The following is a 13433-nucleotide window of genomic DNA, read 5'->3' as shown; positions in this document are numbered from 1 at the left end:
AAAAACTATATTTAAATATTATAATAACAAAACACCAGGAGAAAACAGCAATAATTGACATGAACTTTAATCCCATTTGTAAATGATAAATGCAACTTTAAATCAAAGAAACTATTATAGATAATTTAAAACCTATCATAATAATCTATAACTCAAAAAAAGTTGATGTAACTTATGATTTTAAAGAAGTTTCTGGATAAACAAGCAAATTATCAGTAAAATTTAAGTATATTTATAATTGTAACATCGTTTATCATCACATTCTCCCTCGACATTCACCATAAAATACAGTTGACCTGCCTGTAACACTGTTGATTATTCCGTTTTATATGAATTCCATGTTGTACGAGTCAATTAGATTTTACAAATATGTGAGCCGTTCACAGCCCGGCACACGTATTTGTAAAATCTAATTGACTCGTACAACATGGAATACATATAAAACAGAATAATCAACAGTGTTATGGGGGGGTCAACTGTATTCTGTTATTAATAAAGTGCATAACAATATCATGTTCACAATTACAAATTGTATATATTAATAATTAAATGAGTGTCTAAATGTGCTTCCACTGAGCATGTTTGTTGACTTTTAGTGGAAGTTGGGACCAATAAACTATAAATATAACTCATGGCAATAAACTACTTAACTGTAATAAATTAATTAGTCATATATACTATTAGAACTTTGTACATATTTAGAAAATAAAGCTGTTTTTTAATATAAAAACATATTTTAATAACATGTGCAAGGTTACAAACTAAGTGATATCACAACTGTGCACAAATACTATTTGTCCAGTGAATGAAAAATCTGACAAGTTGTATGTGAAAGCAAAATGGTATACAATACAGAATGATCTCAAATAAATGACTATAAAGTCAGTTGTCAAACTACCAAAAACCCTTACTTTTAGGGGTTAAAGTTAACTTTCAAGTATTTTTAATGCTTCAAAATATTTACAAAGAAAATAAATTAGTGTTAACTAGTAGGAATAATTGTACAATTATACAATCTCTCAGGAATAACCAGACATTGTTTCATTTAAATCTATTTTCTTCATATCTCTTATTAAAATGAATTTCATTTGTGAATGCAATGTTTAGGAATGAATAGATTTTAGCAAAAATAATGATATCATAGTTTCTTCTAATTTCAATGTAACAAATCTATTTTTAAACACAATCACCAAAGTGCATCATCTGTTAACGATGACAATTGCAATTTCTCTTTCCACCTAAACCACATTTTGCTCTATCTTTAGCTTGTCAATGCGACAAGAAGCAAAAGAGAGAGCTCACAATGTTAACTATAAGATTTATTTACTTACAGAAGGGTTTTTAAAGTATTAATATGTTAAAAAAGTCCAAATTTGTTATTATTCCTACTTTCTATATGAAAAAACAGCACATTATTTAACCTGTATTTAAGCTTGTCCATTCTTTACAGCCAATCAAAGATGCATCACCACTACAGATATGCAGGTAACATTCATCATATGCACACTTGAACTGAAAACTGTATGATATGCATCCAATTATCTACCCACACAGATATACGAATGATATAATATGAGATATTTACACAGGGAACAATCATTACACGCACTAGAATTGAGCACATTGTAGAACTTGACAAGGGCATTCATTGCTTGACTTATTATCCACCTTTGCATGAATGTCTTTTCACATCGCTGCCCAATGAGAACCCAAACATTAATGATTTATAAATCTTTCTCCCATTAAAACCGCACAAATACATTTTCTAGAAAATAAAGGTAATGCACCGAGATAACTTTACAAAAACTAGAACGAGAGGAGGTTGCCGATCCACGTTTGCAGGTGGTAAACATCACAATTTCTAACCTAAATTCTGGAATGCCAAACTGATAGCAAAAACAGGGAAGGTTACAGATAACAAAAAGAGATAACCAATGCTTACAAGTGGCAAGATAAGCAAAGGCATCTATCGTCCGCCTCACCAATTAAGACCACACACATCCCGATCAGATAAAGCTACCAACTTCGATTAAGGTGACTTATATTGTTTCAAACCGTTCTTAAAGGTTCTGGATACATTTGCATGTATAAATGATACTAGAGAACGGAACGTGAAACGAGAATGACAAGGGTGGCCTTTGTCTCGCCCTCCGTAGTAGTGATATTTCCGCAAACAGGTCATTCGATCTGCCACAAGATGAGAGGAGGAGGAGGAGAAGGGGGTAAAAACTACTTTCTTCAACTTAAAGAGAGGTGGCAACATTAATCCTATAGGAAACATACAATGTGGAGATATAAAATGTGAATTCCATACAGGCAGGGGAAAATGGGAAAAAAATTAAGCAAGTAATATAATATATACTCAAAATAAACATTAGTTATTTATATTAAATTCATGAAAAATTTGCTTACTAAGTTAGCTACCGACCTCATTCTTGTAAACTATTAAAACCTTTCAACACAACAGCAACTATTTTGTCTTTTAATTGAGCACATTGGCTCTGTTCCTTAACAAACAAACAAGTTTGGAGCAGCCAGAGTAATCGGAGCACCCCGAATTAACGTTAAAAGAAAAAAAAACGTGACGTTTAGAGCGTTAAAAAGCTTCCAAAACTCCTGATTAGTCACCAAACTTCATCACTGTTAACGTGACGCAACTCCCCACCCAACTTAGGGAAAAAATCGGGTTTTTTTTCCACCCGCATTTCGGGCTCGGAAACGGGATTTTCCTCCCCCTCACGCAAGCGCTCGAATCTCCTTCCTTAAGGGGGGGTAAGAACTGTCAAAACAGCTTGAATCCGGCTACCGTAGGCATTAAAAATTCCTTCTACAGGAATTATCGTCCATCATCACGGCGGGAAGCGTAGAAAAACGCCCACGCAACCGTCACCCCTCTGTCCGGTTTCATCGTATGTACATAATTCATTACGTTTCCGAACCATATCCATATATAAGTTTCATACGCGAGAAAGAGGAAAAAACACTAATTATTAAATTAACCCAAAGGTCCACGAGTTAAAGTCCACTACATCCATAAAAAAACAACCCTACGGGTGGAGAAAACGGACACTTAATTAAGTAGCTCTAGTTGTCACGTCTTCTAACAGTAAACATTAAACAGTATACGGGCGCGCCCACGCCCTCGACGGGGAGTGAACGACAACACACACACACACACACACAACACAAAAAAAAGGTTCCCTAACCCCGTCAAAATGATGTGCCGCATCTTGGCACGCGCCTCTTCGCGGAATTAATACAACTAAGTACATTTAAACTAAACTCCATTATGTTTATTAAGCGGCGTGCGCGGACAACAAGGGGTGAAGAAATTCCGCACGTGACGATTAATTAACGCGTCCTGTTTACTCTTCCACGTTTTGCGTAGGGAATACGCAGCCAGAACAAACTTTAGGGGAGGAATAACCGAAAAAAAAGCGGCAGTAGGGCAGCAGAAGCAGCAGCATGACGAATGTCGTAGCACAGGAGGGGAGGAGGCGGAAAAAAAAATCCAATATTACCGTTCTCGGTCGCTAGGCGACCATCTGCCGCTCACGTGACCCAATCGATGAATGTGATTCACATCGCTCGAAAACTGGAAACAACCTTGAATCACCTCCGAGTGTCGCCTCATAGTCTTTGATATATAAATACATATAAACCTTGAATAGGGCAACCTTTTGTTTCTATCCACCGATACGACAGATGTTGTGTGACGTAATAAATTCTCACCACCTCTTCTTCTACATCATCATCATTTTTTTTTTAAAGGTTTCCTATCACCTGCTCTTCTGTAGATAATAATTAGAATATTAATAAGGAAAACTGTGGGAGGGGTACAACAAACGAGGAGGGTGAGTCAGTTGATCGATTTCCACCTGGTGATGCCAGACAGGTGTGACACACGACGTTAGCTAAAGGTCAAAACTTGGCCAGGTACTCTCTCCCTCGACAGCTTCCTGAATCTTAATAACAGTGAATTAAATCTGGACATTTAATTATTTTAGATCTCCTAGGAGCAGAGTTTATCTCGTTTAAGGTCAACAAGGATGGTAGCAGCTTCCAAAATTGATTACCCCCCTGGTTTAATTGTCTAAATCCCTTTAATCTGGAATTTATAAAGCATTGGCAAATACGGAATTTAAGTTTGTAATACGGAGACGAGGAAATTGAATTGCAGTGCCGTTAAGGGCTGGACGGGGAGCGGAAAGTAAGTCAGAAGTGCAATGTTATAAATCAATAACGTGTTGATCTGGTTATATATTAACACAAAGAGAAGCTCAGTTGCAATATAAGTTGCAACATGAATAAAACTTGCAACAAAGCAGCATTTCTGGAAGAAGACATTTGAAAGAATAATAATAATAATTTGTCTTGCCAAAAAACAGTTAAAAATGCTTGCAAAACTTGAATTTCTCAGATTTAAAATGAAATTTTTAAGTATAAATTATCAAATACGATTAATTACTAATTAATTTAGTAATTAAAATGCGGGAGTCAATCCATTTACAGTACCTAAATGGGAAGAAAGTCCTCTCGGTTCTTTTAGATAAGGCATTTTTCTGCATTTACAAAATTAATAACTATCACATGCTTTATTATCTATAAAATATAGAATATTAAACAATTAATAAATGATAATTACTATTCTATTTGGTTTTATAGCCTCATAAAAGATAAATAGTGTAAAAAGATGGGTCTTTATCAGTCTTCGGCTACAGAAGACTACTCTTTGTAAGCGCTCTTGACAAAAGAATAGTGGTATACAGTAGAAGCAGCAGCAGTAAAGCCAAAAGACAACATAAAATAGTAACAGCAGAAAAAAAGTATGCAAAAATAAAGCAGAAGAAACAGCAGCAGATGAAGTAGAAGTAAACCTCTTCAATCTAGCATATTATACATCATATGTCATTCTACATAAGTGGCACATGACAGCACAGAAATGCTGTTTTTCGTACAGACAAAATATTAAAGCAAATAAACCTAGAAGAAAATCTGATTTAAATAAAATTTTATATAAAAGTTCTCAATTAAAAGTCCTCAATAGTTATTTACTTTGTACGTAGCCAATTATTTCTTTGTATCTAAACTAAATTCCACTATATGACGTGGCTAAACAATAAAAAAATGAAGAGAACAGCCAGCTAGAAGCAGCAAAAAAGGGGGGAAGAACTTAACGATAATGCTCCAGAAGAATGTTAAGAGTCGTCATTCTTTCGTTAAAAAAAAATTTTCAATAAATTTTTAGAGCAAGATCATAAAATAACTTGTCTACAAATTAATTATTATGATGACAATTTTATTAATTATCATTATAATTTTCAATGATAACTGGGCTTTTCTCCCTAATCTTCAAATTACATATAATTAAATTGATTAAAATTAACTATTATCTTTCTAATCCTCTTTGTATTGTGAGATACGGATTATCATAGTCATTAATTCGAATTACTTTGCTATTAATTCGATATAAATGGGAATTACTTTTATGATTCGACGAACTCATTTAATCCAAGACAATTAATTAGAATTTATATTCCTGTAAATCAATATAGTAATTAATTCTAAAATCAAAAATTAAATAACACGAAGCTTATATACAATGTTCAGATGATTTATAAACTCGAGAAAGATTTTCAGTACTAGTAATATTCGTGTCTGTCTTATTGAAAGGCTCGCTTCATAACCCAACGTAATCCGTGAAGCATATTACAGAGCTTCATTTATGTCATATAACTGATTAATTAATATCATCCTTGAAATAAATCATATATTTTAATTGTTCTTTAACAGAATGCTGCACATTTTTCCATTTCCATTCATATCTATCCATTCCAACTCTACAACGTTATACTATGGGAAACCAGAATTCTTTGACAGCCTATTAAACCTGATATTAATTGGTTATAAGCCTTCAATAAATGGTATATTGTATGTACTCACTAACCATTTAATGAGAAATGCTTACAAACCTACTTCAAAATGTTATACTTTGTGACAAACTGGATGCCTTTTGAACATGTATTAAATCAGATATTAAAATCAGTTGTGTGTCTTCAAATAAAATTAACAAATTACAACATATATAAATAATTTTTATGTGCACATTTTCATCTTAATATATTTTTCCAGTGTCCAATGTTATACATAACAACAAACTGGAAGCAAGTTGCGCAAGTACAGAGTATTTCCTTCAAACATCTCTAGCTTTAAACTGTTCTGTAAAAATCATTTGTTCAGATATTTGAATAAAATGTCTTGCAAAATCTTGATTAATGCTCAAATTTTCATGTGCTATTACACTAAAAGGGTTGCTCCTGCCACATAGTAGAGATCTGAACCTCCATTGCTCCATGATCTAGATCACCGGGACCCCATTTCTCAGTATGCCCAATCACCCATCATCATCTCTTTGAACTTTTTTCATTGTGGGCACATCAAGGATCACGTGTATGCTACAAAAGTGCCAGAGATGCGAGCCCTACATACAAGAATCATGAATGCCGTTGACAGCATGACTCCTAACATGTCAGCTTAGATATGCGCTCTTGTCATTGTCTATAGTACTATACTCATGTTTCTTATCCCAAAATTAATCCACAAAACTAGGGAGGTTTGAGGAAACACCCTGTATTTTAGCCAGTTTTTTTAAAGCATTCAGACATCATTCTAACCATATAACCAATTAATCAGTATGTTTTCAAATGTGATTTAAAAAGGTCCATAATGTACAGACTTTAATAATTTTATGAGAAGTGCAAGACTCCACTTCCACTCGTATCCTTCTGCTTCCAAGCATTATACTTTGCAATAAACTGAAGCTGTCTGCAAGTGCAGAAAATCTCGTTACTGTTGGAAAATGAGATTTTTTCACTTTATTATCTGCTAATGGGCTACTAGAGTCTACATATGGATAGAAAAAAATCAATCAAGATAGTTTTGTCTTTGGTTTGGCTCTAATATTTTCAATTATTATGCTCTTATAAACTGTAAAATTCAATTTTGCTTAATTTAAGTAAGTTAACAAGTATCTTAGTGTTATAATTTGAATACGATCCTTTGTAAAAAATTCACTTTTCCACGATCCAATTGGATAATTTACAGTGTGATTAAGTTATGATTCATATACTATTTATGAATCTTTTGTTGTTTTTTGTTCACGCAACAATCGACAACAGATTTATAATTTCTTTTTTTTGGTTTTAAGATTTTTTTTAATTAAAAAAGTATCAGTTGCACATGAACACAAATGATAAACATCAAGAGTACAAAAAAAAGTGTGTCATTGTAGAGATAAAAGAGCATAATTATAGTGTAAAAAAAATCTTAATTATAAAAAAAATTAAGTACTAAAGCATTTCTACTTCAAGTTAAGACTTTAATTATCAAATTCAATATTCTAAGTCGCTAATTCGATAAATTTTATTAGTTACAAGTAGAAAAATTCATCAAATTCACAATCCAAATCAATCGTTTCTATACACGTCTTATGACTAAACGATTTTTATGGTTTAAATCTTATTAAATTTACCAAGAATTTATTTTAAAAAACTACAACAGAAATTTTCGACACAGCCAGAAAGTATTTAATCTTTAATAAAGAATAATCAAGCCAATTTAAAAATGTTATATCATGTACGTCGAATCTGTAACGGTCGGCTTTTCAGCCCAAACAAACTTAAGTTACGATGATAATATAAATAAAGATGATAAGGTTAAAAACTCACGAGCGTATCAGACAAATAGAGACAATATACAGTCTTAAATGGTTTTTTTCTGATATAAAAACAAGCAATTTTTAAATTTAATGTAAACATTGTTACAATTTTTAAATCGTTGGCAGTAAAATTGTAATATAAAACACATCTTAAGGCTTTTCATTGACTAAAATGAATATTTAATACCAAACACATTACCTAAGTAACAATAATTTAATATAAAAATAGTAAAAACAATTAAATATGAAAGGAATGTGCAATTTATTATAGACTTTTTTTATCTTTTAGCTGTTAAATTCTTAAAACTTAATTTAAATTATAATCGTAATTAGTTTTTCTGCATTTTTGCAGTTTAATTTTTATCAATTTCGAATGAATATGATGTAAACATTGCAACAATTCCAACATCAAGCAGCATACAGTTATCAAAATTATGTACAAAAAAAAGATCTTTAAAGCCTTCTTTCAGATAAAGTTATCAAGAATTTTAATACCTAAATAGAAAAATGGTTAATTAGGAAATTAAGAGAGGAAATGTATAATTTATCACACTTTTATTTCACTTTTTTCTGTTAATTTCTTAAATATAATTAAATTCCAATCATTTCCTCTACAACTCAATGTATAAATTATTTCAATTTTAAATTTATTTGTCACATATCAAGGGTTGGTTCCCGTATGTTGGATCCCTTATAACTTAGGGGTACGGGTCCGATATATACGAGCGAGGGCCTAGAAGAGCTGTATGCAACTTGCCAGTTGCAGTCTTGCCACTGTGAATATATATAGTGCTGCAATTCCTATATCCACAACGATAAGATTACACCAATTATGTAAAAAGAAACTTTATCTGACTTGTTTCGTGAAAGGAGGCATTAAAGATGTTTCTTTTTTTTATTGAAAAGGGAAGCGTAATACCAAAACCTTAACATTATAAAAAATTTAATATTAAAATAAAGTTATTTAATTACCAAATTAATATAAAAATATACCAAATTACCATTAAGTTTTTCATTTCGACTTCTTAAATTAATATTAAAATCAGAGATTTAGCTTTGTTTCATTCAGATTTTTCAGGCCATAAGTGAAAATAGTTTGTTAATCGTCCGATTTGTATTATTTCAATTAAATGATAATTAAAAATAATAATTAAATCAATAAATATAAAACTGATACAAATTAAACCAGAAATGTAGAGAATTTTAAATGCAATGTTTATAATGGCCATAATTTCCATAGAAATAACAATACTTCGCAGATAAAAAGCAGAAAAATGTCAAAAATTATCAAAAATTTTTATAGTAAAAATGATAATTTTGATATTTAAATAAATGTGTTAACATAAATAATGTGACTTTTTGAATTTTAAGTTCGTTAACATAATTAAAACCATAATGGCCATTAATTTCTGTACAATTTCTATCAGTCATTTCCCATATAAACAACACCACTATTAAAGCTAAGTATTTAAAGTACTTTATAACATTGAAAACATTGCATAATCACCAAGAATTTTAATATAAAAATTAGTAAAATAGTAGCAAAGATGAATGATGATGATAATCAAATAACAACAACAGAATTTGATAATCTACCTTCTTAAAACATATTTAAAATCATAAATACCGTTATTTTCCATATAATTTTACAGTTTAATTCGTATCAATTCCTAACCGATCCGTGGTAAAAACCGTCACAATTCCCATACAAACAGACAATACAATTACCGTAATTATTTTAAATTTTCCTCCACAATAACACATAAAACATTACAAATCATTAAGAATTTAACATGAAAAACAACAGAAATGTTTATTTAATCAGTAAATTAAGAGGAATAATGTATAATTTATCTCATATTAAGTAATTTATTTAATTTTTTTGCCAGTTAATGCCTTAAACATAATCAAAAACCATAATTGTAATTAACTCCCATTCAATGTTATAGTTTAATTTATATTATTATTATTATTATAACAACAACAGAAATATTAATAATAATAATTTTAAAAATATAAATAAACAATAAAGAAATAAAATAAACAATAAATGCTTTATGTAAATTTAAATTTTTAAAATTTGAAATTGATTATTTTTAAATTCAAATTTGAATTTTCTGTCTATTACCTCATTCTTGTTTCAACTTCTGTACAATATCCTTCACCTTCATTTAAGGCTCAATCATTAATTATATTCGAAGAATTACACTAAGTTTATGGCATATTTTCTTATTATTAAGATAAGTAAGTAATTAAACTTTAAGCACTTTTTTTTAACATCACATTGAACATCTTCCTGTCTTTTCACTCGACTCCATTTTTGTAAAATGGCACCGATGCATTTCGGGTAATAGTAGCCATTACAAAAATTTTATAAATTATTTCAGTTAATTTAATAATATTAATTATTTCGTTTAATTAGAAATTAATAATAAATAAACGATTGTGTTAAAAAGTAGGCATTAAAAATTCCTTCTACAGGAATTATCGTCCATNAAAGTTAGAAATTATGAACTTAGTTTGCATTCGAGTTAAATAAAAAAATTATTATATATAAAAATTATGAATAAAAATATATTAATTAACGTTTTTCAGACATAAATTGATGTTTGTGTTTACAAATGATGTTAAAAAGAAGCGCAAATTCCCTAGAGAAATACAAGTTTTAAATTGCTCTCAAGAATCGATATGTAAACTTATTTTTACTGAATAATAAATTAAGAGGAAATAATTACAATGGTAATAAATAAATAAATAAATAAAATATATTTATCCACGAATTTTAATGCGTATCCATTGCAATTCCTTGAAGGGGGAAAAATAGGAGATGATCATAAATCCCTGAAAAATCTGGCAATGTGTGTAAGGATTTTTTGAGGGAGATTTGTAGGGAATTTTTTGAGGATTTTTGCATGCTTGTCGAATAATTTGAATATTAGGAATTTGGAAGATTGCTTTAGGGATTTTTTTTCTTTTTCTCGGTAATTAAATTATATTATTGAAATACGGAAAATTTCGTTATGCTTGGGGATATTTTTTACCGAAAATATCGCTGTTTTTTATAATACGTTTCAATACGAAGATATTCAATTGTTAAAATACGTTTACAGTAGAAACTAAAATAAAATAATACAAATAAACGTTCTATAATGAATAATTTTTTATATCCTTTCTATATATGATGCATACGTCATGCCGAAATCCCTGTATTTGTGATGATTACAAATGGATCCAGGAAGGAACACGGAAACAAATGCAACAAACCGCATCGCTATTTAAAGAAAAATAAATAAATAAATAAATAAAATACTAGACAATTATTTATCGAATGTCTGTTATAAATTGCACTTATTTTCATCGTGATCCAGTATTATATTTAATGACATATTTATATATATTCCGGAAGTAATTCATTGAAACGATTTGGTATCATTTCTTTAATAATTTCCCTAATTTTTTCCTTAACGGAGGGATTAAGCAGTCAAAATTTTATGATTTTTCCCTTAATTAATATAGTATTAATTTCAATTAAGCCAATCTTTTTTATGTCGTTATTTTTATTCTATTATATAATATTTTTTAAATAATTTTTCCCTAGAAAGGGAAAAATTATTTAAAATCAGTTAATTTTTCGTAATGTTTTATTTATTTATATGCGACAAAACAGGAAAATGTGATGCCAAATTATCAATTTTTACTCTAATATATTTTTTAACGTAATAAATTTTTCACTTTTCATTTTACAAATTGTTGTCGATTTCCCTACATTTCCCTTTTCCCCATTTTCCCCGATCTATTCCCTTTTTTCCCTAGAGAGGGAATTAATCAGTCGAATTACACGAAATTTCCTTAATTATCGGAGACAATCTCAAAGTAAACGAATGAACATTTTCAGAATATAAAATTATTGTGTTTTTTCCATTTTATGCAAAATATTTCGTGTTTTTGTTATATAATCAATTATAAATTCGCAGAATTTAGACCATTTTCACTGAAAAATTGTTAGTGTAGAGCATAAATCACCTCGATCCTCCTTTTTGACATATGTATACATTGTTTTCTATAACAATTTTCATATCTATCATCAACCTTCAAATGATTAAGATGTTTAAGCATTGGAAGAAAGTAAAATTATCCAGCCTCATTCTTGAAACTTAGAAATCTCTTAATGGTGCAGAGAGCAGAAAGTCTTGGAATTATCGCATGATTTCTCAAGCAAGAATTTTTGCCATCCTCCATCATAAAACCGAAGATTATTATCTACACAGCTTAAAAAAATATTATGAAGAGAACCTGCCCCAATTTTATATCGTTTATAAAAGTTTTATAACGAATTATTTTCTTTGAAATTTAATTTTTCCTCGAATTTTATATGATTAAAAACTCTTTTTGTATGTTTTTCCTCTATTGCACAGTACTATTTATTACTTAAATATACAATAATTGTGTAATTAATCATTTTATGACTGTTATCTTCTCCATTTTCGGCCTTCTTACAATGAATTTCTGTAAAGTTTTGAAGATTAAATATTTAGTGCTGGAAATTTAACTTTTACGTTAAAAATACATTGTTAAATAATTGTTGTACTGTTGTGAAAAGTAACAATTTTAAATTTTTATAATTTCTTAGGAGAAAATTGTTCACGATTAGGTTTTGTTTTGATGGAATACGGCAACGCAACACGTGGGCGAACTGCCGAAAACAGGTACCTTCCCGTAGACTTTCTATGAGAAACTGGCCCGTATTTGGGTGCCAGACAAGTGAAGAAAATCTGGAAAACTCTACTCGTTGGTGAGGTACGAATCCACGATCTGTGTTCAGTGGTTTTAACCACTCGATCATTGTTTACGATTGGGATTAAAGTATGAACTGTTGAAAGTAGGAGGAAAAACTCCAGAAAATAAGCCCTAGGCCGCGAGAAACGTAGATCTGCCCTTGGTCCTACGAGTTTTATTTCATAAAGATTGAACATAGCTCGTATACAATAAAGTATCGATTATTCAGTTATAACTTTTACAAGTGATTAATATACGAAAAACACACAAAAAATGTTTTAATTTTAATGTATTTATTTTCATTTTACTCAAAAATATAACTTACAAATTCAAATGCAAAAATATATCTACAATATTTGATAAAATCCTTGAAAAAAAAAATGAAGCTTAAACTACAAATTGTCTAATCAAGGAATATTTGAATAATTGTTTTAATTATTCAACTTGACAAATATTTACATCGTTATCAACTTTATACAATATATACAGCGCTATGTTTTTTCTTCTATAAAAATAAATATTTTTAATATTAAATCTATTCTTATCAATGTAAATATAAGTAAAGTTGAAGGGTTTTTTTTTATTTTTTTTTTATAAAAACACTTATTTAAAATAAAATTATTAAAATATCCAACAAAATGAAGTGAAAAATATGTACAAAAATTTATTAAAAAGCTCTCTTAGTTTGGTTTTACGCATGAAGACCTTTGAGCAAGAATGTTAACTCAGTTACTTTGTTGAACATTGTTGAACACACATACAATTCCAGGTTCATGATCCACTTCTCATAGACTGTGACCTGTTTATAAGATTCCGTTTGAAGAATAATATGACCGTGACCTGTCCTAAATACAGGGTAAACTCAAACTTTAGGGTTTGATTTTCCCATATACTTGAAAAAATGAGCTAAGGTGTTCTTGCCCAAGGTCTTTATTTATTT

The 13433-nt window shown here is 29.8% G+C and overlaps 1 protein-coding gene across 3 annotated transcripts in view; it reads right to left on the bottom strand.

Annotated features, from left to right (window-relative positions):
* LOC111627493 (ena/VASP-like protein) overlaps positions 1 to 10034 on the bottom strand; it is a 29584-nt gene extending 19550 nt beyond the window's left edge. The window contains exon 1 of one of the 3 annotated variants that reach the window (XM_023371075.1): positions 9846 to 10034. In XM_023371075.1, the coding sequence (XP_023226843.1) occupies positions 9846 to 9850 (5 nt within the window). In that variant the 5' untranslated portion in view covers positions 9851 to 10034. Of the gene's footprint in view, positions 1 to 1421; positions 1587 to 2428; positions 2449 to 9845 lie in introns of those variants that run through there. The other 2 variants (XM_023371076.1, XM_023371074.1) reach the window with 2 other exon arrangements.
* Positions 10035 to 13433: the final 3399 nt, after the last annotated feature.

This window comes from Centruroides sculpturatus, unplaced genomic scaffold (assembly GCF_000671375.1).
Source record: "Centruroides sculpturatus isolate CEXI.00-Female unplaced genomic scaffold, Cexi_2.0 scaffold562, whole genome shotgun sequence".
Lineage (NCBI taxonomy): Eukaryota > Metazoa > Arthropoda > Arachnida > Scorpiones > Buthidae > Centruroides > Centruroides sculpturatus.
Note: the sequence above shows the minus strand (reverse complement) of the source record. Positions and strands in the feature narration are given on the sequence as shown.